At 50.1% G+C, this 27,330-nt stretch overlaps 2 protein-coding genes across 7 annotated transcripts in view; one reads left to right on the forward strand and one right to left on the reverse strand.

The window, feature by feature from the left end:
• Nucleotides 1-1,433: 1,433 nt before the first annotated feature.
• Nucleotides 1,434-9,274, forward strand: YIF1B (Yip1 interacting factor homolog B, membrane trafficking protein). 3 transcript variants are annotated; one of them, XM_036346701.1, is made up of 8 exons: nucleotides 1,434-1,560; nucleotides 5,754-5,992; nucleotides 6,074-6,178; nucleotides 6,382-6,460; nucleotides 6,591-6,648; nucleotides 7,657-7,812; nucleotides 7,894-7,987; nucleotides 8,916-9,274. In XM_036346701.1, the coding sequence occupies exons 1-8, from the start codon at nucleotides 1,521-1,523 to the stop codon at nucleotides 9,069-9,071; spliced, it is 927 nt and encodes a 308-aa protein (XP_036202594.1). In that variant the 5' UTR covers nucleotides 1,434-1,520; the 3' UTR covers nucleotides 9,072-9,274. The 3 variants fall into 3 exon arrangements, with proteins under 3 accessions (XP_036202594.1, XP_036202593.1, XP_036202595.1); XM_036346700.1 differs by having other exon boundaries at nucleotides 1,447-1,569; XM_036346702.1 differs by lacking the exon at nucleotides 1,434-1,560 and adding an exon at nucleotides 1,599-1,711.
• A 9,640-nt stretch (nucleotides 9,275-18,914) lies between these two features.
• Nucleotides 18,915-27,330, reverse strand: part of SPINT2 (serine peptidase inhibitor, Kunitz type 2) — a 31,528-nt gene continuing 23,112 nt past the window's right edge. The window contains exons 2-7 of one of the 4 annotated variants that reach the window (XM_036345548.1): nucleotides 26,425-26,595; nucleotides 23,736-23,795; nucleotides 22,251-22,304; nucleotides 21,497-21,658; nucleotides 21,127-21,165; nucleotides 18,915-19,541 (exon numbers count right to left, since the gene is read on the reverse strand). In XM_036345548.1, coding sequence (XP_036201441.1) covers nucleotides 19,375-19,541; nucleotides 21,127-21,165; nucleotides 21,497-21,658; nucleotides 22,251-22,304; nucleotides 23,736-23,795; nucleotides 26,425-26,595 — 653 coding nt within the window. In that variant the 3' untranslated portion in view covers nucleotides 18,915-19,374. The remainder of the gene's footprint in view (nucleotides 19,542-21,126; nucleotides 21,166-21,496; nucleotides 21,659-22,250; nucleotides 22,305-23,735; nucleotides 23,796-26,424; nucleotides 26,596-27,330) is intronic. The other 3 variants (XM_036345549.1, XM_036345550.1, XM_036345551.1) reach the window with 3 other exon arrangements.

Below are 27,330 nucleotides of genomic sequence, written 5' to 3' on the forward strand. Positions count from 1 at the left end.
AATCACAGATCCACACCTTCACTGAAGGGGGGGAATCTTTCCTTCCCTGCTCCCTCTGCTTCCCCGCTTCCCTGCTCCCTCTCCACACCCCCCTCTCTGACTGCCTTCCGGAGGGCAGCCCCGACTCCTGACCACATCTGACTGGCAAAGGAGTGGGGCTCCGGGACCAGTTCAGACACACCCAGATGGTTCTATTTATAAAACTGTGGCAGCTCTTGGGAAAGAGCCCAACTTGGGGCTTAGAACTCACAGGAAGAGACACCTGATAATACAACAGCAACAGTAGGGGCCAGTGATCAAAGGCCCTATGGACACATGAGCTTGTATCTCAACCCCTCCTCTATTATTCCTCTATTAGTCATTAAACAGATGAGAAATTTTAGGCTTAACAATTGAGTAGTCACAAAACTGGTAAGGTGTGACCATGTGAACATGAGGCAACACAAAGCTAAAATACTTGCTTAGTAATAAAAGTATTCAGAAGATGAAAAAATAGTGATGGAGCCTGAAGGACAGATGCTAAACCAGAGGTTCAGAAGAGGAATGAGGACAACTCACGAAGAAAGCCCGCGACTAAGCCAGGACTCATAACTGAGAGACTAGAACAGTCCTCAAGGTCCCCAGAAAAGGCAATGCCTCGGGAGGAAAGGGAAAGCCACAGTGATAGAGTCACTTGCTGACAGCCTTCCGGAGTGCTGTCATTGCCCAGAAGTCACGCAGTTATCTTTGCCTGAGATAGTGGAGGAAAGTGTGGGACAGAAAATGGGAGGCTGAGGGGAGAGAAAGGGGGAGACCGAGTGAGATCCATGGAGTACTGAAAGACAAAGAGAGGAGAGACTAAAGAAGCTTAATTCTCCCGGCTTCTCACTTGCAGGTGTGCTGGGTGTGCTGTGAGTTGCTGGGGGATGTAAAGTGTTTTGGGAGAACTGGGAAAACCAGGTCACAACCCAAAGCATTTTTTATCATTTTCTGGGGAAATATGTAAAGAGATATTCCTACAGACATCTTGGTTCTTACCCCCTAACTTGCTGAGTATTCTTTTCTCACTCTAAACATTCACTTTAACACCTAAGATCTGCCCAAACTGTAAAGGGCAGAGCCCGCACCACTCCGCTTAGCCCCTCGGAAATACAAATGGACTTCTTCCCTGCTCCACACCCTTCCCTGGTTCCCGCGTGCTCTCAGCGACCCAAATTGAGCGTCTCTCCAGGGAGAACTCCATTTCCCATCCGCCTCTTCGCTCGACACCTACGTTTCCCATCATGCACGACACCGTCTACTCCTAAAATCGCTCCCTGCCCCGCCTTCCTGCCGCCCCGGTCTGGACTCTCGGCTTACGTCACGGGCCTCCAGCCCTGCCCTCTTACCCACAGCGAACGCGGCCAGGCTTCCACGAGAGGGCGTGGCCTCTGAACGATCGTAACGCCCATTGGCTGTCGCGTCGCCGGTGGGACGTGGCTACGGAAGCCGGGCGGGCACATTTCGAACCGTGGCTGGGGCGGCGGCGGTAGCAACGAAGGATGCATCCAGCTGGCTCCGCGGCGGGGACTCCCCGGCAGCGTAAGTGGCGTACGTGGCCCGCCGAGGTGATGAGGCGGGCGGGGTGTGGCGGGGCCGCCGCGGCGGTTGGCGAGGTCGCTGCAGGTCGGAGGTCAGGAAGTCAGGGATCTGGAGCTTCGAGGTGTGCACCGCACCAGGATGCCAGCTCCGGGTAGGGGCGCTTTGGGGTCGATTTTTTTCCCCTTAGGATATTATTTTGAAAGAAAACAACTTTGGGCAGGATACTGTATAATGAGCAGAAAAGCGCGACTTTCATTGATTTTGCCGTAAGCAATCATCCTACCCCTTACCCCTTCGTAGCCTCGGGCTGTCGCCTATGCCCTAGGACAGGGTTCGTAGCCCTCCATGAGCGAGGAGGGCCATGGTTATCCCTTATTTAAGATTTGAACCTGTGTTTATTTGGCTGTTAACCTCTTTTTTTCCATCTTTGCGAATTTGTATGTCTAATCTCCGTGAATGTGCGTGCATCTCATCTATTCATTCAACATATCCTGCCTCAGCTCCCCTGTGCCCAGCCCTGGGCTGGAATGTGGGTACCTGGTAGCGACCAGCAAAGCACCGGTCATTGTTAACTCTTGTTTGTTTCTGAGTTTGGTGGGAAGACAGCCACTAAACTCAGAAAAAACAAGGCAGCCTGATAATTTGGGGAGTAATTAGAGCCATAAAGGGAATAATCAGGATGTGTTGAGGGAGACAGTGTGATGTGCCCATTCCTCCCTTCAAACATCAATAAGGTGCCTAGCTGGTCCTGTGGTAGGTGATGCTGGAGATACAGTGGTGCCCAACAGGTTCCTGCCCTCATGGAGCTATCAGTACAGAGCAGAAGACAGCAGCAGGCTTGAGTGATGGACATTCTGATGAAAGAAGCAGCACAGGCAGACGGGTTAGAGCCAGGGAGGGGAAGCACCATCAGAGTGATTATGGCTGGGATGGAGGTGTTGTGGTAGCCCAGGTGAGGCATGTGACCCAGCCTGGGGGTGTCAGTGAAGGTTCCTGGAAGAGGTGCATCTAATTAGCCCAGAGAAGGGGATCTGTAGTGAGGGAAAAGCGCTGGAGGCCTGTGCTGAGTAAACAAGTAGACAAATGAATTGTGATAAGCGCTCAGCAGGGAAAAGAGAATCACTGGATATTATGAGAAAGAACAAGGTGTGGCTAGTGTTTATATTGAGGAATGAGAAAGATCTCTGAGAAGGAAACATTTGAGCTGAGGCCTGAGTGCAACATTGGCAGTGGTCAATAGTGGGAAGGTGTTCCAAGGTGATGGATGTTCAAAAGTCTATGGGGGCCCTGGCCGGTGTGGCTTAGTTGGTTGAGCATGTCCCAGGCACCCAGAGGTCACTGGTTCAATTCCTGGTCAGGGTGTATGCTCGATCCCCAGTATGGGGCTTGCAGAAACAGCCGATGGATGTTTCTCTCATGGATGTTTCTTTCTCTTCCCCTCCCTAATCAAGAATATATATATATATATATATATATATATATATGTGTCTGTGTGTGTGCGTGTGTACATGTATATATATGTATATGTATATGTGTGTATATATATATATATATATATATATATATATATATACACACACACACACACACACACACACATATATATGTATATTAAAAAGCCTGTGGGGGGCTAGGAGGTTGGCAGGGTCATGGTCTGAGAGGAGGCCATTATGACTGAGGTGCAGTGAGCCCCAAGGAGGGGTAAGGTAGTAAAAGAGGGTGGTTAGCAGGGCTGGGTCCTGCAGGGCCTCATAGGCATTAGGATTTTATTCTAAACACAGTGGGCCCTGATCTTAGGCAGAAGACAGGAAATGTTCTCTTTTGCACTGAAAAAGATCGCTCTGGCTGCCCACTGGAGAGAACGTTGGTGCAGCTAAGAATGGACAGGAGGACCCAGGGGGAGGACATTTAAGTCAGGTGCAAGATGACATAGTCTGAGAGGGAAGGGTAACATTGAGACATAGTGGGCAAGAATTAGCGATTGATTGGTTGGATGCCAGACAGAAGGGGAATCGGGGGCTTGGAGACGGCGGTTAGGGCCCAGGGGCAACCAGAGGCCATTGCCAAGAAGTGGTCTACCTGGGTCTGGCTACAGGAGAGAAGTGGTGGCCAGAGACAGAGCCCAGAGCCTAAGGCACACTGTGAAATTTGTGGGTGTGGGTGAGATTGCCCTAGGTGAGGGCAGAAGACAGGGCAAGGGTGGAAAATTGGGTCACACATTCCAGGGAGCTGGAAATAAGTCACCGATTGAGAGAGACAGATTGGGAAACCATCAGCTCCATGAAGGCAGGAGTTTTTGTCCCTTTGATCATTGCTACCTGCATCAGAGCCTAGCACAGGAGAGTGCTAAGTAGGTATTTGTGGGCCTCAGACAGAAAAGAGAAAAAGACAGGCATAGTGTCTCAGAAGCCAAGAGTTGGAGGTTGGCATTTGGGGCAATGCACCTAGTGCTGTGAGGACTTGAATTGGATGAGAGCAGAATAATGGACCCGATCTGGTGGTGCAGAGAGCCTTTAGGTGGCTGGTGGGAGCAGGACCCCAAATACCACTGGCTGAGGGGTAACAGGGAGGAAGGACAGGCTCACACCAAAGCTTTCAGGAAGTGACCCTTCGGCCAGAAATGAGAGAGGAAAAAGGGAAGTGGAACTTGAGGACAAGAGGGCCAGAACCACTGCTGCGTTCTTTGGGACTGAGGACACCTGGGTCAGTTTTCCAGCTACAAATGACTGAGATGAAGAGCTGAGGGGCTTGTAATTGACAATAGGAGCCAGGCCAAGGGCTGAGGAGTCTGAGTGTCACTTCGCCTTGGACTATTAACCCATTCTACAGAGGAGAGAATTGAGGCACAGAGAAAGTCACGATGCAGATGACTTGCCTCCTACCCCATCCATTGTAATCCTACCACCTTGTATCCTGTGCCCACAATGTTGCCTGGCATATAGAAGGAGCTCAATGAATATTGGCTGCCACAGCATTGCTTATTGGTTAGGAGTAAAGGCCTTGGAGCCAGAGTGCTGGGTTCAAATTGGTCATCTCCATATTTCTATCTCCTTTCTCTTACCCCACCCCAATTAAGCACACATCCAGTAAGTCCTGGCCCTCCCAGCTGGCTCCAAAATCTATCCAGAAGCAGCCCATTCCCCTCCCCTCAGTCTCCACTCTCTATCCTGGTCTCCCGCCTGGACCATCAATAAATTCCTCCCTCCTTTCCTCTATACCCAACATGAAGCCAGAGGGACCTTTTTAAAAACTTGAACCCTGGCTCTGCCTCATATTATCTGTATGACGTTGAGCAGGGGCCTGAACCTCTTTGGGGCTTGCTTTTCCCATCTGTAAAATGGGGGTGCTAACAGCATCAACACAAATGGGTTGTTGTGAGGATTAAATGAGTTAATCCATAATGTTTAGAACATGACCTAATATGTGGTTAGTGCTCAGTTGGGGTTGAATTATTGTAATATTTATTGAGCAACCTGGATTGGACTCCTGCTCTTCCCTCACTCTGTTTGGCCCTTTACACAAGTAATTTAGCTTGTCTGGGCCTCGGGTTTCCTATCTGTAAAATGGGGATAGCTACTGATTCATTTAGTAGGTGTTTGTCAAGTGCTAGGTATAGGATTTAGCCATGAACAAGAACGATTCCCACTTTGGGGACTCACGCTTTTGTGGACAGACAGGGGGAAAAAGAAGTAAAACATCTAGTATCGCAGCTGGTGCCGAGTCCTGTGGATATAAATGAAGCAGGGAGGGGGTGCCACCGATGGAGGCGCAGTTGTGTACAGGATGGTGGGGGAGGTCCCATTGAGCCAAGACTTCAAGGAGGGCAGTGAGCCATGAGGACACCTGGGGGAAGAGCATTCAGGCAGAGGAACAGCCAGTGCAGCAGCCCTGAGCTGGGAGTATGCCTGGTCTGCTCAATGAAAGCCCATGTGGCTGGAGCTGAATGAGTGAGGGGGAAACATGAAGAGGGATATGGACAGAGAACTTGTTTGTAAAAAGCTTAGTACAGCCTTCTGTGCATAGTAGCTAGCAACGTCATCATCCTTGTTATTTGGATGGATGGATGGCGAGCAGAGCCTGCCTGCACTTGACTGGCTGACCCATCTAACATGAAAACCAGTGCCCCACTGGAGTAAGGTGGGGGGGGGGGTGCCCACAAAATGAATGAGACATCTACCTCTCTCCCCCTGCAGCCTCAAAGCGGAGGATCCCTGTGTCCCATCTGGGCATGGCTGACCCCCATCAGCTTTTTGATGACACAAGTTCGGCCCAGAGCCAGGGCTATGGAGCCCAGCGGGGACCCAGTGGCCTGGGCTACCCTACAGCTTCTGCCTCGCCCCAGGCAGCCTTCTTAGCTGATCCTGTGTCCAACATGGCCATGGCCTATGGGAGCAGCCTAGCCGCACAGGGCAAGGAGCTGGTGGATAAGAACGTGAGTGGGCTGGGCTGGTGGGAGTGGGGGGAAAGCTGGGGCCATGAGGCCAGGGCTTCAGGGAGAGCTCTGCCTCCCCAGATCGACCGCTTCATTCCCGTCACCAAGCTCAAGTATTACTTCGCTGTGGACACCCTGTACGTGGGCAAAAAGCTGGGCCTGCTCTTCTTCCCCTACCTGCACCAGGTCAGAGCGCCACCTACTGAAGTGACCATCCACGGTCAGAGGGAAAGACAGCCTCTGGGTAGGGGGCAGTGGATGGGGGTTGAGTCAGAGTCTGGGTCCTGCATGAGGGGCAGGATGGGTGATAAGCCTTAAGAGAGGGCCTGTGAGCAGGGTAGAGGAGCCCAGCTCTGGGGGTTCTGTCTGCTCCCCCACTATCCCCACAGGACTGGGAGGTGCAGTACCAGCAGGACACGCCAGTGGCCCCGCGCTTTGATGTCAACGCTCCAGACCTCTACATTCCAGGTTTCACCCTATCCACCACTGCCCTGCACCCTCCTCCCTCTGGGTGGGCATATCTAGGGCAGAGGTTTAGGTACCTGGAAGCCCAGATGGTCCTTCCTCTGACCTGTGTCTGTGTGTCTGCTTCCCATAGCTATGGCTTTTATCACCTACGTCTTGGTGGCTGGCCTGGCACTGGGAACCCAGGATAGGTAAGAGAGAATGCAAGTGGGTAGGGTGGCACGGGCTTTGGAGGACTGAGGGGCAGTTGGGAGAGTCTCTTGGTCCCCTCTCTCAGAATAGCCCACTGTGCTCTCTAGGTGTCATATTCAGGGTCACCCCTCTCCTTCCCACCCACATGTAGTACCCTGTACAGGGTGATTCTCTAAATTCATCCTCTTTGGCCTCCACCACCAGATCTAGTCTTATCCTCTCCCGCTCCTAACCAGCTGCCCTGACCCACACCCCCCTGCACCCTGACTTTAGCAGCAGCCAGGAAGGTCTTGTCTGAGAGGCAGGCCTGACCACATCCCAACCTGCTCAGAAACTGTCCATAGTTCCCCAGGCCCCAGACCAAGCCCCAGCTTCTTAGCCCTGCACTAACCTCCATGAGGCCCTTCTCTGCCCCGCCTCACTCTGCTGTGCCACTGTGGTCCTCTTTCCATCCTCCACCAGGCCTAGCACTGCCATCCCAGGGCCTTTGCACATCTGGTTTCCTTTGTTCAGGAGTGCGTTCCTCCCTGACATCATCACCTGCCGAGCATCTGCTCACTCAGAGTGTCTCCACTCCAATGTCACGTCCTTGAGGAAGCCTTCCCACCACCCCAGGCTGGGTCAAGCCTCCACCTCTTGTTCATAGGCCCCTGTTCATTTCCTTTGTGGCACTGAAAATAATTATCATTTGAATATGGCAGAGAGCAACCATCTCCTTACTCCTTCAGGCCTCAGGCAGATGTCCCTCTGGGAAGCCCTATCTGACACCCCTCCCGCTGGGTCAGGCACTTCCCATGCCCTGTGCTTCCCCAGTCGCAGCCCTGATATGTCTAGGGTGTCACTGAGGACAGATCTGCCTTTCCTGAATGGGACTTCCATGAGGACAGGGCCTAGATCCACCTTGGTCACTGCCGGGTCTCCAGCCCCACCCAACACAGGCTGTCCCCCAGTGGATGTTTAGGGAGGGTTTGAGCAGGCCAATCGAATGACAGCTTGGGTGCCGGCAGGTTCTCCCCAGACCTCCTAGGATTACAGGCCAGCTCTGCATTGGCCTGGCTGACACTGGAGGTGCTGGCCATCCTGCTCAGCCTCTACTTGGTCACTGTCAACACCGACCTCACCACTATCGACCTGGTGGCCTTCTTGGGCTACAAATATGTTGGGTGAGTACCACCATCTCCCCTCCACAAACAGCCCCAGCCCTGGGCCTCTTCCTCAGACCAGCCTTCCCCTCTTTCTCCCAGGATGATTGGTGGAATCCTCATGGGCCTGCTGTTTGGAAAGATTGGCTACTATCTGGTGCTGGGCTGGTGCTGCATGTCGATCTTTGTGTTCATGGTAAGTTGGGGCTCAAGGGACATGAAGTTGAAGACACAGGTCCCTTGGGCAGATTGGGTTCCCCTGAAGACATCCAAGCAGCGGATGTCAGGTGGAGAGTTTAGACCAGAGCTGCATTGCTGAACTGAGGACCCCTGGAGTGGGTGCCACAGCTTGGGGTTTAGGAGGGCCTCCTGGAAGAGGGGGTGTCCAAGCTAGGGCCTGAAGGAAGAGAGGAGCCAGCCAGACTGCTAGGGTGGGCGGGTGCTCACCTTCACAGCACTCTCCTTACATCGTGGACTTTCCTGCCAGGATTTTCTTTAAGATGAAAAAAGTTTCAGCACCCCTGACGTAGCTTGTTTGAGGGCTCTTTGTGGGGGTGCTGGTTAAGCTAGGCCTGGGTTTGATCCCAAGCTTAGCTGGATCCTGGGAAGATCACTTTCTCCTTTTCAATCTCAGTTTCCTCTTTTGTAAAATCCGGATGATAACTGCACCTCAGGATACTTGGGGGACCTAGAGTGAGAAGCAGAGGGCACAAACTGGTAACTTGTGGGCCACATCTAATCATCAGATAAACTTTGACTTAGATGTTATTTACAAGATTTTTTAAAAAGGCATTCTGGTTTGTGTTAAAAATTATCATCTTGCCAGCATGAGCAGTGACAGCAACCGGAGCCACGCCGCCCAGACAGGGTGATCACAGTGCAGTTCCTCCCTAACTCACCGTGGGGCCTGGCCTGGGTTTGAGCCCTGACATTTTCTCAAGGCCTTGGGAAGAGCGTCACCATCTGTTAGATTCGGGGAAGCCAGGGAGTCCCAGAGTGGAGATGAGCGCAGCTGCCCCTGTGGAGGGAGGGAGAAAATGGAAACTGCAGAGGGGCAGGGACTGAAAGTGTCCAGGCGCTCCCACTGGCGGGAAGGGCTAAAGGGTAACCTCTACCGGCCCCAGATCCGGACGCTGCGGCTGAAGATCCTGGCGGAGGCTGCGGCCGAGGGAGTCCCAGTGCGCGGAGCACGAAACCAGCTGCGCATGTACCTGACCATGGCTGTGGCGGCAGCGCAGCCTCTGCTCATGTACTGGCTCACCTTCCACCTGGTGAGGTGAGGCCGGCGGGCCTCTAACTGCTGCTCCTGCCGGCTCCTCTCCCGGCCACCTGCCAGCCCACCTTTGCCATGGCCCCCCAGCCCAAGACGCTCTGCCCCCGCCCCCACCCCAGGTGCAGAGCTCCCCTGGGGCACTAGCCACCCCCCAGCAGACGGCCTCTGTTCTGGAAACAATAAACCATGAGCCCAGCTTGGGTAGCTCTCCTTGGTGGCTGTGCGGTTGCCTACAGGGGGCAGGCCAGGCCCGCTGGAGAAGCGAAGGAGGCGGGGGGGGGGGGGGGGGGGGGGGGCGTGTCGTGGTTCACAGTTGCCTGCAACCTGGAGGCCACCAGAGGTGAAGGTTTAATGAGCCTGGCCCAGTAGGAAGCCTTCTTCCCCTTTTTCAACTTGGGCTTCTTGACCTTGACTGGGGCGCTTCCGTGAATCTCTGCAGGGTGGGGCTGTGGGAATAGGAGAGGAGAGGGGGTTCCTTGGTGAAGGGGCACCCACTTGGGAGGGACAAGTCCTTTATCTTCACCTCCATGTCTGAGTTGCCAGAGCTGCTGTCAGAATTTGAGGAGCTACTGGGCCATGGCCGTGCTAGTTGAAAGCATAACAGTGAGGCCAAGGGCCGGGCAAGTTGAAAGCCTGAGCTTGAGACTCAGGGCTCTGGGGTCAAAAGCACCCAATTCCACCATGCACCCCCTTCCCCCACAGGATATGCCCTGTCGAGAGGTGATTAACCCTTCCGTTAGCTGCCCCTGCTTCTGACAGACCTGAACTTTGGGGGAGCTGTATTTGGGGTCACTCACCTGGCCTGCCCCCCCCCCCCCCCCCCCCCCCCGTAAGCTTTTGGAGGTGGACTCCAGGGCTGCTGAGAGAAGTTGGCTGGATTGGGATAGGAAATGTCTCCTGCACACTCCCAGGAACACGGGTCCAACTCTATGTGGTGAGAGAAGGTGTGTCCAAAGTGTGTGTGTGTGTGTAGGGGTGGAGCAGTGGGACATGCCCTCAAAAGGAATGCTGAGGAGTCCCTCCAGACTTTTGTTCAGAGTCCTCAGCTCTGCCTCAGCCCCTCCCCAGCACCGCCCAACTTTTCCTCTGCGCAATGGGGAGGGTGGACAGTTAACTGCAAAACAAAAAAAAACCCATTCCCCTCCAGCCTTGGCAAGTGAGGTGGGGCTGTGTGGTTGGGAGTTGGGGTGGGCAGTTGCAGATTCAAGAGGGAGGGTGGCTCCCTGTGGCCTGTATGCGTGAGAACACTCACTCCCTGTGTGCTTACTACGTGCTAGGTGCTGTTCTAAGGGCATCGTGCATTATTACTCATGTTAGCAACCCCTCTGTGGCTTGATGACAAGCAGTCTAAAAGGGTGAAGAGTGTGAACTTGGGACCAGCCTGCTGAATTTGAAGCCCAGCTATACCACTTAGTAGTGGCGAATTCTGAGGACAGTTGCTTTGCTGCCCTGTGCCTCAAGTTTTCTCATCTGTAAATGACAGTTACCATATGGGGTAAAGGTAAGAATCAGATGGATTAGTTTCCTAGACCTGTGCCTGGCACAGAGTAAGAGCTTACATTCATATATATATAATATATATTAAATTGATTTCAGAGAGGAAGGGAGAGAGAGATAGAAACATCAATGAGGAGAGAGAATCATTGATGGGCTGCCTCCTGCACGCCCCACATGGGATCCAGCCTACAACCTGGGCATGTGCCCTGATTGGGAATCGAACCATGACCTCCAGGTTCATAGGTCAATGTTCAACAACTGAACCACACCAGAGGAAGTGCTTATGAAATAATGTTTTGGCTTTTTAAAAATAAAAAGTAGATATTGTTACTGTCCCTGTTTTACAGATGAAAAAACTGAGGGATCAAACAGTTAAGTAAGATGACAAGGGGCAAATGCAGCAATGAACAGCCTAGAGCTGGAATTCACACAGGGAGTGTGGCTCAAATCTGAACACCTGGAGGGTGATCAGGGGAAGGGGCAGCTGGCAGAACCCAGCCTTCCCTCCCCACACTGGGCTGGGCCACTTGCTCCCGTCACTGTCAGGCTAAGTTGTCTACGTTTCTCTCCAGCCCAGCCCTGCCAGCAGCTGGGCAGCCTGTACCTAAAGCAGGTGGCTGGGGCCTGCGGATGACAATGAATGTGCAGTCATCAGCCTTGTGCACTCAGGTCTCTGCTCCCAAGTTCATTCCTTAAGAGCCTGCCTGACTGCCAGTTCCACAGAGTCCCGTCATTTTATCTCTCCACTGCTTGATGGCCAGCACAGCCCTTGCTATTATCTTTAAGTTATCCTGATTCTTGATTCTCACTCATCCCAGCAGCATATATTTATATGTGTCCAGCACAGTGCAAGTGCTGGGGGTACAGAGGTGAACAAAACGTCCAGCCTCCTGGAATTGATATTCTATGTGGGAAACAAGGTAAAAATGTATAGTATTTTAGAAAAAACAACAGAAAAACTGGAAAACAAATTGACCAATGGTAGGGAAAATGATATATCTATACAACAAAAAGGATGAACTGGCACATCCATGCTACATTATGGGAGAAAGGAGCCAGGCACAGAGATTACCTGTTGTATGATAGCATTCATGTGATGTGCTCACAGAAGGCAATTAGAGAGACAGAGTGGATTAGTGGTTGCTAAGAGCTTCGTGGGAATGGAGATTAACCGTAAATGGGCAGGAGGGATCTTGGAGTGGGGGGCGGGAAGAAAATGTTCTAAAATGGACTTAGGGAGACAGTTGCGCCACTTGGTAAAGTTATTAAATATCACCGAGTTTACATTTGAAAGGAGTGAGTTTTATGTAACTTATACCCCAATAAAATCCATTAAAAATAATATGTGCTAAGAAGAGAAATGCAGCAAGAAAGGGGACTAGGTAATAACTATATGGTATGTTGGGGAGGGGTTGGATTTTAGTTGGAGATACCAAGGAAAGCGTCACTGAAGTCATTAAGTAAAGATCTGACGATGAGAAGACAAGCCATGCAAGGATCTGGAGGGACTATCAAGTGCAAAGGCCCTCAGAATGGCAGTGAGAATGGAGAGAAAGAAAATGGGGAGGATTGGGGGGCGATGTCTTGTAAATCAAAGATCTTTGTTCTTTACTCTGAATGAGAAGAACTGAAATGATTGTGGTTTTCCCCACAACTGTATGCAGGATATAAAAGTGGCTGTCTCTCCAGGCAGGTCATAAGTTCCATGAGTGTGGGGACCTTGTCTGCTTTATTCAACACCAGAACAGCATGGCTCAGAGTTGGTGCTTGTTATTTGGTGAATGAGTGAGGTTACCCGATGCCAGGCACTGTGCTAATCTAATGGAAGGTTAGAGCAAGCATAGAGTGGCCATGAATTTGGATTCCGGAGGTCAATTTGCTTACAGGTAAACCCTTGCTCTACTGTCCTGTGGACAAAGAAGTCAACCATTCTGGGCCTCAGTGTCTTCCTCTGTAAAGTGGAAAACTTACCTGATAAGGTAGATGGTTTTCCACAGAGCTTGCCTGGAACAAGGTAAATAGATGCTCAATGTCAGGTTTTATTATTATCCACAAACACAATCTCATGATTCCTCAAAAAACTGCCAGTAGGATCCTCATGTTATGCCCAAGGACAGTGGGCTAGGTTGTGGGTAGCAGAATAAACAGTCTTCCAAACACAAGACACAGTAGCACTCTGCTGCGCTAAAGTTGCGTGGAGAGTGAATGGGTCTGGGGGGCCACGGCCTGGTCCTTCAGACTCCTCTCTAATCACTCCTGTATTATAGTTAGGATGTGGCAGCTTTTGCAGAGACCCAAAAGACAAGAGGCTGAACAACATAGCTTCAGTTTTTCTCTACTACAAAAGCCTGAGCTGATGGGAGTCAAGTGGTGAGTGGGTGGTATGGGACCCGCGCTCCTCCCACCTGGTTCCGCATCCCTCCCCCACTGTGGCAAGTCGGCGCGGCCATAGCATACTCAGACCCAGGGCGCCTTATGTGCTACACCAGCTCAGCCTGGTTCAGTGACCCTGAGAGGGGACGGTGAAGGTTGGAGAAAAGACAGACAAGAGAAAAAACTGGGTCTGGGTGGGACGCTGCTCCCAGATGGAGAGCGTGCCACAGACTACAAGTCGTGTCTTTATTTTATGGCCAATTCCACAAGGCAAATTAAGGGCATGGTCAAGATGTTTACAACATTCTCGTGGGTTTCAATCCTATTCAGTTACATGCACCTGAACTCTTATCAAGCCTGCATCACTCAGGCAGGTGGGGTCACATGTTCGGACCATGGGTTTAAGCTTACAACTATAGCTGTTGGCTAGATTTGTGCTGGGAGGGCTCTGCCCTCCAAGCTGGGACTTGGATGTGGCAATGAGAGGACTGTGCCCTCTCATTAGTACGAGGCTTGAACCTGTCCAAACACTGTAGCCACTCTCCACACCCCACCATCCGTTCCTCTTTACGGGAAGGGGCAAGTGGAGGGCACAGCACTTCCTTTTAAGTAACCTACCTGGAAGCAGCACATACCAGTTCAGCCAGGACATAGACACATGGTTACTGCAGGGGAGACTGGGAGATAAAGTTTCTCCTAAAACCTGGGTACTTCTATTACTGAAAGGAAGAAGAGGAAAATAGATACAGGAGTCTGTCTCACTACTCCCTGTTGGTGGCACGGTGCCTGACCCAGAAGGAGGCCAGAGCAAAGCTGGGAAGGCAGACGCAAATGCTTGGATGGAAAACACAGGTGTGAAGTCCTAAGAGCATGTTCATTCTTCTGCTCTTTGGAAAATATTAGTTCTCAAGGACAGTAGCTTAGGTATGTCCTATCCAGTCTCTGCCTGGCCCCGGCATCTAATGGCACTGCCCTCCCCTGCTTGTTTTATTATTTCTGCTTAAAAGAAATTTTTAAAAACCTACCTAAAGGTATAAGTGATGCATTCTCCTTTGTGGGAGAAGGGAACGTGTATTTCCGACTGGCCTGCAATACTGATGTCATTCACTCCTCCTCCAGCTTTTCACTAGCACACGTTCTTCCAGGGTCACTCCAACCCTGATGTTTTAATCACTACAATTTAGGAAGAGACTGCTGGATGCCAACTTTAGTGGCCAGGGAAGACAAGGTGGTGCAGGGAGAGACCCTCTATGGGGGCCCCACACTTCTGCTCATCTCAAGACTGACACAACTCACTGGAAAAACTGCTTTGAGGCCTGGTTCAGTTTCTTTCTGGAATTTACATGAGTGCCCCGGTCCTATAAACACCATAATCCCCCTTGTGAACTGTTTTCTTAGAACTTAACCACATCTCAGGAGATGGACGACCTTAAGCATGCAGTGGGCAGGGCCTCGGTTTCCTTTCCCACGAAAGTGTTGCACTGGCCTGAGTCTTTCTGGAATGCTAATAATCAGAAAACTGACAACCATCCTTTGGGAGTTCCAAGTGGCTGACAGCCCAACTGACTGTTGTGTCTGGGGTTTGATTTTACTCTGCTCACCAGCTAGCTAGCAAGATGGCCCTGGAGCAGTTTCCAAAATGCTGGCAGAAGCCTCCAGACTATTGGGTCAGAGATAAAAGGCTTTATTACTCACAGCAAGACACATAAGCATCAGTATCTGTGTTGGTTTCCCTTGCCACATGGGGACAAAATGGAGGGTCCAAATGGGCCCTCCACATGCAGAGGGTTGCACTACAAGAGTGGGACACTGAGCTTGGGGGCCTTCCACCTTATAGTAGGCAATATACAAGTGTGCTCTTTGGAGCCGTTTCCTCATCCCTCAAGGTGCTCACTGCAAACCGGGAAATGGCCTAGGTCCATGGTCGGCAAACTGTGGCTCGTGAGCCACATGCGGCTCTTTGTCCCCTTGAGTGTGGCTCTTCCACAAAATACCATGTGCGCGCACGTACAGTGCAATTGAAACTTCATGGCCCATGCGCAGAAGTCGATATTTTGTGGAAGAGCCACACTCAAGGGGACAAAGAACTGCATGTGGCTCGTGAGCCGCAGTTTGCCGACCACTGGCCTAGGTAAACAGCTGTCAGGGTCATGCATTTTGGCACACCCAGAAAGATCTGTAGCAGCACAGAGTATTGTTTCTACCAACAGCCTGCTCGCCCTGCTCTTTGAAAATATATTTTATTGATTTTCCACAGAGAGGAAAGGGGAGGGATAGAGAGTCAGAAACATCGATGAGAGAGAAACATCGATCAGCTGCCTCCTGCACACCCTCCGCTGGGGATGTGCCCGCAACCAAGGTACATTCCCTTGACCGGAATCAAACCCGGGACCCCTCAGTCCGCAGGCCAACGCTCTATCTACTGAGCCAAACCGGTCAGGGCTCGCCCTTTTTGATGAATTTTCACATGAATATGCCATTCTGTCAGTCACTGATTAATCTAACAAGGGCTGGGGCCATATTTGTTCAGTTTTCTCATACAGCATTTAATTAGGGCTACAGTTAACAGGACTCCACAAACAGCAGTGGGTCGGTCTTGTTGCTATGAGGCCAATCTGCCATCTGGTTGTGAATGAGCAGGACTCATTCCAGGATATAGTGTTAGGCTGTCATCTCTTAGGACCCACAGGGAGGGCAGGGTGCCCTGCTGATCTTCCATGTCATGCTAATAATCACAAAGCTTGAAAGCAGCCCTCATGCCCCATGAGGAGACATTATGACTCATTCTTTCCCACACACAAAAGCACAGACTGCTGGGGCATAGGGCACAGCAGTTCAGGATTTGTTGTTGAACTTGACTTGGAACACTACCTTGGTTTGGTTAAACCACATGGGCAGTGCCACTGAGTAGTTACAGCCTCCACTGCCGTACATGGCATAATCCAGGGGTGCTCAGGCAGCAGTGTGTGATTTCATCAGCCAGATTAGGACAAGGCTGTGCAGGTCTGTGTTTATGAATGTCTAGAGGTGGAGCCTGCATTCAGAAGCTGCTACTGATGGGATTAGGCACAGAATTCGTCAGGACTAGCCATGCCTGTCAGTCACGTTGCCAGCTGCAGATGCTGCAGGGCTCAGGTGGACCAGGTGATTGGCCAGGATTCGGTGTTAGATCTAAAGACAGAGAAGGCTCTGACTGCACTTTCCCTCCACCCCCACTTCCTGGGGTCTAAAGCCTCCTCCAAGGACTTGAAATCAGTGTGTATCCCATCCCAGTAGGTATAGCTTCACTTCTTCTATCAACACTTACTCATACCCAGACCTTCTGTTTGGGTCAGATATGAGTGGAACAAGTATTTTTACAAATGTACAGGGACAGCCACCATAGGAAGGCCCTTTCTGGGAACTGCCAGTCAGTGACCAAATTGCCTCCCTAAGGTATATGGACCAGGAGGAAGTGAGATCTTTGTGAGGTGATTTTTTAAAAAGTCCATTTCACTTAATGAGGCCAAAGGCTGTGAAGTGTCTACTGAGTAACTTGGCTATTGGCCCACTGTTGGGCAGCCTTTGCAAGAAAAAGAACACCATTGTCAGCCTGTCAATGGTCCATCCAGTCGAATCCATGGCACGGCAGAAAGTGGCTGACCAGCCTGGCACGGCAGCACCACACCTGAAAAGTGCAGGGTGGCACCACCGTAGTCAATCTACAGGAGCAAGTGGGCCCTGGGGCCTCTTTCACCGTGAGACAAATGGGACATATTTTGACAGAAGCAAGTCATAGTGAGAACTTCTGTGTCAGAAACAAAGCCCTCAAAAGCTCAACTAGTCTTGATGGTGTTAAGAAAATTTACATGCTCTTACTACAGCAGTAAAAGATTCCCAATTTTCTTAAAAAACTCAAACACAACACTTTCATGTAACTAAGGTTTAAAGGTGGCAATGCTTGTAGGTGGAGAAAGGCCTTCTCCTAGTTCCAAGGCATCAGCGAGTTTGAGGTTCCTGAAGATGAAGACTTACGTGGATTTAATGATTGCTCATGGTGGCAGGGTAGGTCTAGGGGAGAGCCACCCACTACTGAGAAACAAGTAGGTATGTGGGCGGAGGCGGAAACCAGCCCCTTCCCTGAAGGAGGCTTCCTTGCTGAGCACGTCCCATGGGCAACCTGCCATGTGATCTCATGTTACCCTCATCTCCACCTATCTTAGTTTCCTCACTGTCTTACAGGTGAGGAAACTCTAGGTTCAAAGCAGTTAAGTGAGCTATCCACTACTGAATACCTGGACTGGTAGGCAGTCTCTTCCCAATGCATATGCCCTTTCTCTGGACCACAGGCTCTCCCATTTGGGGTTCCCGATCTGTGTAGGGCAGTGCAGACTTTCCTGCTCACCAACTGAGTCAACTGCAATGACTGAAAGGCTTGGCAGGGAAAATGCCAGAATCCATGAGCAACACCTACCATGGACAAGGGAGGCCAGGAAGGAGCAGATGAGGTATTTGCCAACTTGCTTCTAGAATAGATTTTTAAGCCCTGATGGATGCAGATCTTCCTTCCAATGTACAGAATGTGTCCTTTTTGGCCCGAAAGATTTCTAGGAAGAAGTTTATTAGTTATTTTGTTCCAAGGAGCAGCCAAAGAAAAATTGGAACTGTCAGGTTGCATAGGGCACACAGGCTGGCCAAGTACCTCTGCCCACTCCCGAGCCAGAGTCCAGCCTCCTGAGTCACGAAGGCAGGTGGAGACTGAGCATGTTCCTTCATGTGACCAATTTGCCCAGCTAGAACAGAGGCTGACTGATGGTCACCTCCCCTATACCCCACTAGAGCTGGTTCCTGGAATAGGCCATTGCTTGTCCCAGGCAAGCATAATAAGCCATTTTCCTTTACCTGAAACAAGTCACCCCCAGTACCTTTGTCATCTTGCCCTGTTCAATAGAATTCTTCAGTGGCTTCAGGACCTCTTGCTGCTCAAGATAGGCTCCAAGTTCCCTTAAAAAACTCTTTGATGCCCTGATGGAGTTATTAGCCTTTTTCTTTGGTCTCTCAACCCTGGGAAATTTTACCTAATGCTGTGGGTTGCCTGGATTCTGCTGTGTTTAGGACTATATGTTTGGAAGATAGAGGGGAGGAAAGTGGCTTCCAGAGTCAAGATAGGAAGGGAACACCCAGATAGGCAGCAGAATCAGGACAGCCTGTAGCCCTGTCCCCATTTCAATACAGGGACTCATGGGAGACCTGAGAAAACTATACAACTGCAGGAAAAGATGAAAATCATGAGGCCCAAATGATCTTGGTTAGAACCACTCCAATTTTAGGAACGTCTCGGTCTTCCCCTGAACAGGATGCATCCTTATTCCAACCCTCCTGTGCAAAGCAGTGATCCATTTTAGTGGGTCATTCAAAAATAAAAAATCAGCCTTACCCAGTGTGGCTGAGTAGATAGAGTGTTGGCCTGTGGACCAAAGGTTCCCAGGTTTGATTCTGGACAAGAACATGTACCTTGGTTGCAAGCTCCTCCCCAGCCCAGGCCCCGACATGCAGTAGGCAACCAATCTATGTGTTTCTCTCTGCCTTCCCCTCTCTCTTCCACTCTCCCTAAAAACCAGTGGAAAAATATCCTCAGGTGTAGATTAAAAAAAAAATAAAAAAAATCAATTAAAGAGCAACCCTCCTGCTCTTACTCAGTGAGATATGGCCAGAATTTAAAAAAGAGAATTAGAATAGAAAATACCAACAACAACAAAGAAACAAACACCCAGAGCTCACCATGGGTGGTAAGGCTGTGTTGTTTGATAAAACTTCATGGGCACTCACGTATAATGCAAGATATATTTCATTCAAAAAGATCTGAAAGATGCTCTTTTTAAAAGGGTTTGTTTCAAAAAAAAAAAAGTTTCTAGAATGGGACATCTCATGTAGTGTCCTGTGATAATTTTGGTAGAGTTTAAATTAGCAGTCGCATAAAGAAATAAAGCACATGCTGAAATATATTTTAAAAGGGATGACCCTTTTTATTGAACTGGTACATTTTACTCTCTTCCTTTCAGAATTCTAATAAAAAAAACCTTTTTATTTGTTTACTTAAAAAAAGAAAAACCCACAAACCAAACAAAGGAAATTTCTATGATGGGGAAGGAGGCAAAAGGCTTCAACATAGACAAAGAAAACTATACATGGAGTAAAGAAATCAAAGAGGAACTGACTCTGGTCTGGGGCCAAGCCACCCAAATGTGAACAAAGCAAACCTGCCCAGAGGACCAGGAAGCCCTCTTAACGTCTGAAGTAACAAACAGACCAAAAGCCCTAATGATCACAAAAATACAAATCAATCACTCTATTTTAAAAAGCACACACACTTTCTACATTTGTGCCCCCACCCCCAGGTTCTCTTCATCAGCAGGGGGTCCTGAATCCTGAAGAGACGTGGCCTCTTGGTGACAGGGCGTTCACAGCACATATGTGTTCTTCACCAGATGCTCCTTATCGTCCCCGGAGCTCCAGACAGTGCGGAGGGTGCGCTCCTGGTTCCTCCGCGCCACTCTGATCAGGCAGACCACAGAGGCTCCCAGCAGGAGGATGAGGACCATCACGAACAGCCCCGCCAGGACCACCACTGGGGATGAGAGAGGCCTCAGAACCAGTAGTGCAGCACAGAGCTTAGGAACAACACAGGTGCCCTAGGGGCTGAAGGTAAGGACCAGCATCCCTTGTGCCTAACATCCCTCCGCCCAACCTGGGAGAGTCTGGAGAACTGACATGGCCCACCAGGGAGGTCATCAGGAGAGTCCCTACAGTCCTAAGAAGCTGGTTCCTGAAACAGGGAGGTGCCATGTTATATTCAGACAAAGAGCAACTGTATGCCTTCTTTTTGAACAAACAGCCTCATTTCAACTCTCTATTTCCCTCCACCACTCAGGAGCAAGCTGTATAGGAGTCCTAAGCCCTTGCACACCAGGATGTAAAGAGCATACATGTCTGGGGTGTGTGGAAACATAAAACCCCAGGCTATGTGTTCATATACCACCCGCAACCAGTCACAGAGAAAGGTGGGCTGCAGGTGGCTGGGAGGCTGCCTGTGGAATGAAGTAAGAGTGGAGGCAAGGGTGTCATTGGAGCAGTGCCGGGAGGGGACCCTACTGCTCCTAATGGCCCTAGAAAATTTAACATTGGTCATCCTACTGGTCGTTGAAGATGCTTTCTTTCCAGGTGGGGTTCCACTAAAGCAGTGACGGCGAACCTATGACACGCGTGTCAGAGGTGACACACAAACTCATTTTTTTGGTTGATTTTTCTTTGTTAAATGGCATTTAAATATATAAAATAAATATCAAAAATATAAGTCTTTGTTTTACTATGGTTGCAAATATCAAAAAAGTTCTATATGTGACACAGCACCAGAGTTAAGTTAGGGTTTTTCAAAATGCTGACACGCCGAGCTCAAAAGGTTCGCCATCACTGCACTAAAGGAATGTGGCTCCTGTGGCAGCTACCTGGTTCCCTTTCCCCACTTGGCTACAGAATCAGAAAGGGGTGAGTCCCTCTCCATCTTTACCCCACCAGCACTCCAGATATGGGCTGGGCTGCATTCAGCCTAGGCCTGGCAAACCAGTTTATTTCACCCCTCCTCTAAGATAGAGCAGGCAGCAGGCCAGGTTGGAACTCCTTACCAGGGCAACAGGTGAAAAGAAGCCAAACCAGTGTGACAGGTCCTTTGTGCAAACACTATCCTCCATGACAGGCTCAGAATCAGAAACAGAGGCCCAGCCTCCTTATCAGACTATTGACCATACTGCTTGGGGACAGCAGCACTGGCTGTGCCTAGCATACAGCAAGGTTTCCAACTTCCTTCCTATCACCCATGACCAACTCCGTACACCCCACAAAGCAAAGTTCCCTCCAAACCTGGAGTCAGACTCAGGCCGGTGTGCAGCAGATCCCCGCATGCCTAACAGCAGGACTTGCCTCCTCCAGTCATCCCCAGCTGCCTCACTCCAAGCCCCCGCTATGTACACTCTGTGGTGGGACAAACATCAACCACATGCTCCAAGCTGCCTGGCTATTCTTGTGCAGAAACACGACTTTCTACCTAAAGATGTTTATGGTGAAGAAGGATGTGTCTAAGACAACACGAGCCTACAAACCACAGCTGAGCTTAGGCAGGCAGGCAGGCAGGTGGGGGAGGGTAGGCGGCCATTTACCTTTAGTGCTCAGGGGCAGGACAGGATACAGCTGCTTGCCTGGAAGAGAACACACAACCTTGAGGTCAGTCCTCCTCCCTCAAAGCTGTCGCCACCTGAAGATCCCCCTCGGCCCTGGGACTTCATGGCAGAATCCTTCTGAGGCACTTCCTCTTCCAGCTCTTCTGAGGTCTTTAAGGCTTTGTCACCTTGGTGGGCTATGTCTGCCCAATAGCCAGGGCCAAAGCCCACCTGTTTCCCAATAGGGAGCCAGAGAAGGATGGAGGCCAGATGACAACCTTTCTAGGGCCTCGGTTTAGGGATAGGGATGAACTCTGGGAGGGCCATCCACCCACCATTGCTTCTTGGATCCAGGATCAGACAGACTCACCTACGCAGCGGCTCATGCATGCCTCCTTGGAGAGATAGTTGTTTTTATTGCCCCAGCACCCTCCATAGATAAAGTTGTCACAGGAGTTCTTCTCGGTATCAAAATACCAGCGTGGAAAGGATGCGCGGCAAGGCCCAGTGACCGCCTTGGCAGTGCAGTATTCTGGGAGTGGGAGAGCCGAGGAGCACAAATGAGTAGGGCCCAGGGAAGGGAGATGGAGCTAGAGTGTTCCAGGGCAGTCACACAGTTGCCAGCCAAGGGAGAACTGTCTGCTACAGAAACTGGTAAACTACAGAAGTGGCCAGTTTGGCCCCTTAGACACCCTCCCCCACATTTCTAGTATCTTTCTCTTTACAGTCAGACTATGTTATAACGGTGATTCCTCTATGCCAGGCACTGTTCTAGGTACTTTCCATGTATTAACTTGGTCTCTAAGTAATCTGTCCTAGGCCCCTTATTTCACAGTCAGGGACTCTGAGGCTGGGCCTGCACTCTGGACTGCCTCTCTGGAGCACAGCTTCCTGCAGCACGCTGTGCATGCCCTGCTGCCTGCTACCCTGAGCATCCTCGTGCATTCAACGCCACCTAGGAAAGGCCATGAAGCTCCACGCTACAATTTCCTTAGTGGAGATCCTCCACTGTGTCTCAATTCCAGTTAACTAGAGAAAATACATCTTGCCCATATAAAAGTATTTTTTAAAAGTTATACTTTCTATCATCTAAAATAAAAAATGAATTTTGAAAAATGTTATACCTTCGTAGTTGAAAATATCACCAGAGGGGTCATCAAAATTCTGTCTTCTGGGAACTAAAACACAAACATTTGTATCAGGGAGGCTGGGACGGACACAGGACATGTGGTCTGACGGGGGCTGAGTCTAAAAGGGCCCACTGAGGGAGTGTAGCCAAAACCGGTTTGGCTCAGTGGATAGAGCGTCGGCCTGTGGACTGAAGGGTCCCAGGTTCGATTCCGGTCAAGGGCATGTACCTGGGTTGTGGGCACATCCCCAGTAGGAGATGTGCAGGAGGCAGCTGATCGATGTTTCTCTCTCATCAATGTTTCTGACTCTATCTCTCTCCCTTCCTCTCTGTAAAAAATCAATAAAATATATTTTAAAAAATAAATAATAAATAAATAAATAAATAAATAAATAAATAAATAAATAAAAGGGCCCACTGAGGGAGTGTGGACACTGGCACCCTATGTGGGCAGCTTTGCACCATTACCTCCAGTGCCAATGGGTTCCATAGCACACACCAAATGAATGCTAAATGGGGAGGCCCGCCTGCCACTCCAGGGGTTGCTATGGAAACTAATCCCAGTCACAATTTCTGGGGTGATGAGGAAGCTGGTCTTGTTCACTCTCTACACAGCGAGGAGGCCCCTCCCTTACTCTCCTGGGGAAATTTTCTTCTGAAACAGGACTGACACCAGTTATTATGCAAGTGTCCCAGGGTTCTGGATGGCCTTGGAGAGGCCAGACTGGGAATAGGGAGCCCAGGCAAAGTGATGGCCAGGATGGTCACAGGATTCCTGGCCTAGCAAAACTGGAAAGTGGCTCTAGCCTAACTTTCAGCATTCTGCAAGTCACAGAATAAACACTCTCCCACAAGTGCTGGTGTCACAGTCAGAGGGGGTTGCCCTCCAACTGGGCGGGAGCAGAACGACTTGCCTAGCAGGACCCATCGCCTAGGGACTGGCCTTCGGGAAAGCTAGGTTAAACTTGCTAGTGCATTTATACCACTCACCCCAGCGGCCTGAGGCAGAGCCCTTTAAGCATAAAGGAGGAATGGGGTAGCTACTGTCAGCAGTACAAAGCAAGCTAACACAAAGCTCAAGATCAAGAACTAGTGGGAACTGAGGCAGGAGGCAGAGGAGTACTCTTAGCACAGGAAGCAGAGGAGGCAGAACAGGCAAGGAGAGGTGGGGTGAGCAGTGAGACAGCAGAGGCCAGCCTAGAGAGAAGGAAGGGCCTGTGTCACATGGGCAGTGATCACAATTCCCTGACCCACAGGAGGAAGCTGAGGCCAGCTCAGAAGCACTGCAGACTCCCCCAGCTCTCCTTTCTGTTAAGGAGCCAGAAGGTGGCAGCCTAGGCAGAGCCCCTGTTTGCCAATGGTGAGTGAACAGAAGAACCAGGAGGTGGAAGCTTATGTATAAGTCCCAGATTACAAATATCCTTTCACAGTTCCCCATCTGGACAGCCCTCATTCCATCCTGGGTCTCTTAAAAACCTACCACTTGGGATTGAGGAATCTGCTCCATTCCTGCTGGTGGCCAAACCATCACTAGTGTTCTCTACAAGGAGACAAACCATAGTGAGAAAGTGCCCCTTCCTTCAAGCTATCCAGTGAAACAAAACAAGGCGTAACACTGAGCTTCATGGAGACTCCCGTTTCTCCTTTATGTGGGCCTTTCAATGAGCACACTGGACCACAAGCCTGCCAGAACTTAGAAATAAGGAACCAAGACTGTCCTTGTGGGTTAAATTTTAAGATCAACCTGCTAGTAATTGGAGCAAAGATGTGTGAAGTGAATGTAAAAAGATAATATGGCTTACAAGGCCAAATACCCTGTTAACTGCAGTAACCTATCTAATGACTAAAAAATTAAGGGGGTGCACAGCAATGAGAATGTACTTAATGCCACCAAATTGTACACTTATAAATGGTTAAAATGGTAAAATTTATGTAATGTATATTCCCTCTCTTACACACACATACACAGTTAAGGGTGTGAGGTAGAGTGGCTAGCCACTTAAGGAAGCACAAAAAGGAGTGCTGGCAGGGTGCAGGAGGGAGTGACCCTGGCTTCCCGCCTTCCTACTAGTCCCAACAGACTTTCTGGAGAGGCACGAGGCTGGCCTGACCAGATGCCATTAAACATTTATGTCACAAGCCAGCTCCCCTTGTTCTGCCTCACTCCTCATCAAGCAATCTTCGGGGAAGTTGGCTGAGAGGACTGCCTATGTGGACTACAGGTGCAGGCACAGGGACCTGAGTGTCTGGTCCCCTGGGAGGTTCTGGTTTTCAGTATAAATTAATAAACTGGCATTCTCATTATCATGTGGTTTCCCACAGAGCTTGCCTGCCTGGGAGAGAACTTGCTGGCAAAGGCCCCAGTGCCTAGCGCCTCTGGCAGTTCGAGTTCTTACAGACTCACAAGAGATCCTCAAGAGACATGCAGTGGAGACATGCTTGGGTGCCAATAAAAGAGCTTTCTAGGCCCTTAAGACTAGGGTCAGACTCTGAACAAAGATAGCTGCCTGTCTTCTCCCAGCCAAACACAACCATCCCTGACCCCTTATAGTGACCTCCTGTCTTAATACCTAGTGTCTGCTGCTTGCATTGTTAAAAACAACTCTCTTCCTGAGAAAATGAGAAGCAACCAGAATGGGCAGGTACACTTTCTACAGTCAAATCAATGAGGAAGGGACAGAAAAGGTAGCAAAATTATTTCCCCTTAGTCCCTCCCCCAACACTGGATCCCAGCTGATGATGGAAAATTACAATAAATGCTATTTTCCTCAGTCACCATCTGGTAAGGTTGCCAGTTGCTCCCTGAACGGTGAAAAGCTTGCCTGTATGATCCAAAAACAATACCCCAGCTCTCCAAACACTTGCTGAGTGCCTACTGGGCACCAAGCACACAAAGATCAGCAAAGTGTTCAAGGCACTCAGTCACTGGTGGGCTTGTGTGTTCAGCACTGTTTCAAATCTCAAGTTATAGCCAAGGCCACTATCCTCCCCCCCCCCCCCCCCCCCCGCGTCTTTACTAAGGTTATCTGATTTTTTAATGCAGAGTACAAAGCCAAGAGAGATTACAGCCGGCGAGTGAGGAGAGAGAAAAACCGCACAAGGAGGCGGGACACAGGCTCACAGGCTGGCGGTATGCAGGGAGCAGTAAAGGCACCAGCACATCCTGACACAGAATCAGAATCGAGCCCTAATGTCGATGCCAAGCCATCAAGAACAGATGAGGGAAGTCACATAACAATGTTAGAGAGATTGTCAATGAAAACATTTAACAGTTTGGGTTCTCTGGAGTACTTGGGAGGAACCAGGCCCCAGAGGTCCAATGTCTCATTGCCATCAAGAGGTCCCTCAAGGCTCAGTTCAGAGCCAGTGCAGGTTGTTGTGGGAGTTAAGTTTTTATTCAAATTGTGAGGCTCTCAGGGTCAATGTTATCTTGATTCCACAGAATCCCTTGCAAGTGAGGGCTAGGAAAAGGACGGACTCCAGGAAGTATGTTCTAGGTTTTTTGATTTTTAAAATATTTTTATTGATTTCAGAGAGGAAGGGAGAGGGAGAGATAGAAACATCAATGATGAGAGAGAATCGTCGATCAGCTGTTTGCTGCACACCTCCTACTGGGGATCGAGCTTGCAACCCAGGCATGTGCCCTGATGGGGACTCGAACTGTGACCTCCTGGTTCATAGGTGGATGCTCAACCACTGAGCCATGCTGGCCAGGCTGTTCTAGTTTTAACTTGACTCAGAACTCAGCTGGATGGGTGAGCTCCTCAAGTCATTTGCTCCAGAGGCAAAAATAACCCAAATGTCCAGGGAGCAATTGGGGCAGCCTACCTGATTGAACATTGGACTCTGTTCAAGGGTTAAAGTCACTTCCTCCTGTGTGGGGTCTGGTGTGGAACCTGCACTCAGTAGTAGGAGAAAGGAAATCACGGAGAAGACGTAGTCCTGCCCCCACCCCAGCCGGCTGCCTACTCTCCCCTTTCTGGGAAGAGGATGGAGAGGACCACTGTGAAACCACTGTGTTGGTAACCTTCACACTGTGCCTGTTTCTTCTGATTTTTAAAACATCCCCCAAGTCCAGCTATGAAGAACTGGTGAAGAGCAAAAGGCACCCACATCCCAATGAATAAACTGACTCTAAATGTAACATATCCTCAACTCCACCATCTTACCTGTGACATCAGCACATTTCTCAAGACACTCCTCCTTGGTCAGGTAATTATTGTTGTTCCCACCACAGCCTCCATATACAAACTGCTGGCAGGATCCGCCAGTGGCATTGTACCACCACCTATGCATGGAGGCCCGGCATTTTCCCACTACCTTCGGAACTTGGCAAAAGTCTAAAACACAAAGTACACACCAGTTAGCTTGGCATGGCAATCCCAGCAACAGAGAACATGCTCAGACCTGCAGGAGGAGGCCCACAGTCGTCCCGAGCCCCAACATGAGGGCCAGTCCAGCACAGTTCCTCCATGAGCTGTTTCTGCAGCGTCACCATCAGGCCCTCCTTGGTGATTCCTTCCTTGTACAGGAAAGAAGCACATCATCTAATGACAAAGATACCAACCCACTCAACCGAATTGTATTTCAGTTGCATGTTGGTTCTGTCCTTGCCCCCATTATCAAAAACGCACATATCCAGTACAGAAATTGATGTTCAGATGCAAAAAACAGACATCAAGGTCCTTCTGAATGTGTGTCCCATCACAATGGGCCTAGGGGAGCTGAGTGCTGAAAAGTCAGCACTGGCGATGGGAGAGCAGGAAGAAAGCACACTAGCACTCTTAGCACCTCTCAAGAGGAACTCTCTTAACCTTTCCTACCCACTCTCTGACCCAGCACGCCGCTTCATACTTAAACTACCACAGAGCCTCAGAAAGAACTACCCAACTCTAGCTCCCCCGACTGCCAACCCCCAGCTCCAAGGGCAACTCAGGTCACTCCTTTGCTTCCACCTGAGCACACCAAGGTGCCCCCAAATCTGGCCTGCTCTTATACAAGGGAAACAAAACAATGTTATAAAATTCCAGCCAGATGCATCTGCCTGAGAAAGGTCTAGCAATCTGCTCCCTCTC

The sequence above is a fragment of the Myotis myotis genome, unplaced genomic scaffold (assembly GCF_014108235.1).
Source record: "Myotis myotis isolate mMyoMyo1 unplaced genomic scaffold, mMyoMyo1.p scaffold_m19_p_19, whole genome shotgun sequence".
NCBI lineage: Eukaryota > Metazoa > Chordata > Mammalia > Chiroptera > Vespertilionidae > Myotis > Myotis myotis.

Bases quoted from the DNA above. Each gene is read 5' to 3' on its own strand.
- YIF1B (XM_036346700.1), top strand. From the start codon at position 1,521: ATGCATCCAGCTGGCTCCGCGGCGGGGACTCCCCGGCAGCGTAAGTGG. The intron at 1,570-5,753 runs GTACGTGGCCCG...CTCCCCCTGCAG, and splicing joins TCCCCGGCAGCGTAAGTGGC to CCTCAAAGCGGAGGATCCCT. The intron at 6,179-6,381 runs GTCAGAGCGCCA...CTATCCCCACAG, and splicing joins TCTTCCCCTACCTGCACCAG to GACTGGGAGGTGCAGTACCA.